This window comes from Octodon degus, unplaced genomic scaffold (assembly GCF_000260255.1).
Source record: "Octodon degus isolate 3935 unplaced genomic scaffold, OctDeg1.0 scaffold00220, whole genome shotgun sequence".
Taxonomy (NCBI): Eukaryota; Metazoa; Chordata; class Mammalia; order Rodentia; family Octodontidae; genus Octodon; species Octodon degus.
Window position 1 is genome coordinate 2707516 of NW_004524796.1, and position 3963 is coordinate 2711478.

Below are 3963 nucleotides of genomic sequence, written 5' to 3' on the forward strand. Positions count from 1 at the left end.
TGTGTTACTATAGCATTTAGCTTATACTCTTGACCTTTGTCCCCTTTTGTTGTTTATGGGTTTATTTTCATCACTGGACTGTGGACCTTCTCAGGAGCCCCTGCCATTCGTACATCTTCACGCCTTTAGACCTAGTAAAGACAACGTGCACCACAGGTACACAAATACAGTTTTTGAAGAAAGGATTTGTGGACACAATTGTTGTCTTTAAATATTTGATTTGCTTTAAGACTAGATATGGGTAGCTCTTAATGTGTTAGTTCTGATAACAGGTTTCTAATATTGTCATTTCAATTTCCTGGCCAGTGAAATAAAAAGTGTGAGTCTGTGTTAGACAGCAGCCAATGTATAATAATGGATAAATATTGTAAGCATAAGTCACGATGTCAAGAGATGAAAAGGGGCCTCAAACTCTGTTAAGCACTTTGAGGACAAAAAATGAGAGACAGTTTTCCAAAGATGGAGGCTCTAGGTTTGAATATCTGTTTGCCTGAATTTGCTTACACATAAAAACAGGGGATTGGATTACATCTCCTCTTCCTATTTGACTCTCAAATTATATTATGCCAATGGTTCTATTTAACAAAAGCTGAATATTGTACATAGGACTTTGTGCTAAGATCAGCACGAAACACTACATTTTAAAAGCCTCTTTCTCAAAACAGTTATCTAAGACACACTTTAGAGTTCATTTGATCTCCCACAACGGAAGTGCAAATGCACTGTGGAAGTGACCACTTGCACAACGGCCCTGTTTCTTTAAGGGACTGTGGTTGTTAAGTTAAAGGATCATCGAACCATGTGCGGGTCAATAAAAGAGTAAGGTCACTGGTTAGTGATTCCAGGATGAGGAACTTGAACCTAGTTCAGTATCTGTGTGCCTGTGTGCTGCTCGCAACCAAAGGGAAACAGCGTTAGATCCTGGGCAGCTTCAACTTCTGCAGGATGGCTTCTGGAAGGATAATTAAGCTCGTGGTTTTTGAGCTTCTTGAGTTTGCTGCGTTCTCCATCCCTACGCTCGTGATCATGGAACAGTTCGCCGCTGCCTACCACAGGGCGAGGAACATGTCCGAGGGAACGTGTTATTGGCTGATCGTTTCCTGCTCTATTGCTTATGTGGCTCTAGTGACTCTGTTGATCTGGGTTCCCATAAAAATTCTCTTATACAAGAAACGTCATCTTTACAAAAAAATTACTGGATGGTAAGTAAGAAAGGTCTTAAGCAGGGAAATCCCTGTAATGCTTTTAGATCATTTCTAATGTGTTACGCTACAGAAGAATGTGTGCTTTATACAAATGAGGTTAATGCTGAGCTTACATCCCTGTTTCTGTATTGTAATGATAAGATAGTGTCTTCTATATTTTCTAGGATCATTTTTCTAAGCAATAATGAACTACATGTGTTAGGAAGAATGGTGTTAGCTGACTCCCTGGAATCCTGAGGTGTAAACATTATGCCTAATTTCTCTGTCTGCTAAATTTCATAGTTACCAGGGCTAAACTTAAATGAATCCTGATAGGGAGGTTCTAATTAAAATTTTGCTTTGGTGTAAAACTAAAAGTAGTATCTATTTTTAAATGTTGACCTTGCATATTGCAGATCCAAAGCATCATTTCCTCATTCACTCCCTGGGTATTGCAATCAATTGGTTTTTTTACTTAGATTTTAGGAAAACCTCTTTACCTTGTTGGCAAATCCTATTGCCCTTGTAGTGAGGAAATACTTTGTCAGTGACACTAAAGACACATTTTAAATAAATCAAGTTTATTTTCTAGAAGTCAAGATTTAACTTTTGTTTGACTAGCAGCTTTGCTAGACTGTCATCGTGTAAAAGAACTGAAAACAAATAATTGCTGATGTCCATGTATTTTTCCTCTTAGATCTTTAGATCTGGTGTCTTTATGATAAGTTAATTATTTTTATTCCTTAAAAAAAAAAAAACAAAACTGTGCCTTAAACCAAGATGTTGACACTGAGCTACATCTCCAAAGTTTTTCTGTTTGTTTTTAAGATAGAATCACTAAATAGCCAAATTGCCCAGGTTAAGCTTGAACTTGTGGCCCTTCTTCCTTAGCTTCCCATATACTAGGATCACATGTGTACACTGCCACTCCCAGGTATACACTTTCTTTCATAGTGAAAATAGAACAACATAGAGCATACTTGGAAATCAAGAAGTAAAAAAAGAAAAATGAAAATCAAGAATTTGAGAATTTAAACATAAGCAATGGCAGACATGTAAGAATAATACATAAAGAAAATAGAAACATTTTGGGGAAGATGCTGAAGTGGAAGAGGCCAAGTACAGATGGAATGTGTGGAAACCTCTTTAGGAATCAAGACTAGGTGTGGTTCCCTGAAACTTTTCAGAGCATTTTTCTGTTTTCCCAAGGTGGCGCTCTTAACATGTCCAGAAGTAAACCTTATCTAGTTGGCACTGCTTTTATTAGTGGGGCATAGGGAACTTTCTAATCTTGATTAGATCCCTGGGGCCTCCTAGAGTATAACTGGAACCTGGAATGGACCCTCACCTCTCACACCCTCTAGAGATAATGATTTGATTGTCCAAGGATCTGGTTGGACTAGAAATTGAAGGAATAATGGAGGATCTAAGTGACAGCAAAGGTAAACCACCAGGAAGCTGGCCCACTACATACCAAGTTGTTGGAAATTTTTTTTTTCACATTGGCTCAAATCTCTAGGACTTTGACTGTGATCTGGGCAGAAATCTTTCCCATATCATGTATTATTATTATCAGAATTATTAAGCTATAATTGCAACTTTAGAGATTATTGCATGCCATGAGATTCCTACAGGATTTCATTTAATTCTATACCATCTCATATAATGATTTAACTGAATGAAGTAGATATTTTAGTGAATTTACCATGAGTATATCCAAGAAGAAAATGGTGATTAAAGAAGTTTAGCAATTTTCCTGAAGTCAGTTGACAACTAAGTGAAAGAACTACACTTTGAACTTAGGTCTTTCTCTGATACTTCTAACCACTATCCTAGACAATCTCTTTGAAGGACAAGGACCCAATCTCCTGGGCCAACTGAGATTAAGGATGTGTTGTACTCCCCAGTGTATATTATAATCTAGTGCCAGCTGGCGTGTACAGATTTTATTCTGTACCTCTGGTCTGGGAATCACCCCTGTATTAAAATAAAGTACATCACTTTGTCACTACAAACATGATCTTCAGCAATTTCTTTTGGGAAGTCCTAGCCTAGCCTTTGGTTTCTGCTTATGGGTGTGGCTGGTCATAAATGTTATAAATAGTTTCATACAATTGATAGTTTATAGTTTCAGTGCACTATGAAATTATTTCTTTAAGGCCTCATTAATGAGTACTGTCCATTATCTTCTAGTGGCATGAAAGAAGAAACTGTATTATTCTGGGAACTTTGCACACTCTGTGCTTGCTATTAAATGTTAACTTTATGATAACCCAGTACAGTATAGGTAGTGATGTTTTCATGTTGTACTTAAAGAAGCAGACATTTTTAAAAAGTGATTAACTTTGTTGAATTATAAGACTTCTAAGATTTGTAAGCCCAGATCTGTTACATTCTATGCAGTTTTCTTTATTTCCTGCTATTTCTCTCTTATTCCTTTGGGTTTGAAAGCTAAGGATGTCTCAAGAAAAATACAACTCTTTTAATGCTATTAGGATACATGTCTTCAAAAGATGTGTATTTTGGTATTATTTATAGATGCTTCCCATATTATCTACATTGGTATACAGGGTGTCAAGTCTTAATTGTTCAATAAAGAAGATACAGAAACAATTGCTGCTCTAGAAAATAGGGATTGCAAATAGGAATTAGTTGATCATGGTAGCTCATATCTGTAATCACAGTACTCTAGGAAGCTGAGCCAGAATAAGTACAAATTTGACTCCCAGCTGAGCAACTTAACAAGACTCTATCTTAGAAAATCGAAAAGGTTAGGGAA

At 36.7% G+C, this 3963-nt stretch overlaps 1 protein-coding gene across 1 annotated transcript in view; it reads left to right on the plus strand.

Moving 5' to 3' along the window:
* The first annotated feature begins 877 nt into the window (after nucleotides 1-877).
* Tmem236 (transmembrane protein 236) overlaps nucleotides 878-3963 on the plus strand; it is a 34542-nt gene continuing 31456 nt past the window's right edge. Inside the window, exon 1 of the mRNA XM_004645206.2 lies at nucleotides 878-1202. Within this exon, the coding sequence (XP_004645263.1) occupies nucleotides 946-1202 (257 nt within the window). The 5' untranslated portion in view covers nucleotides 878-945. The remainder of the gene's footprint in view (nucleotides 1203-3963) is intronic.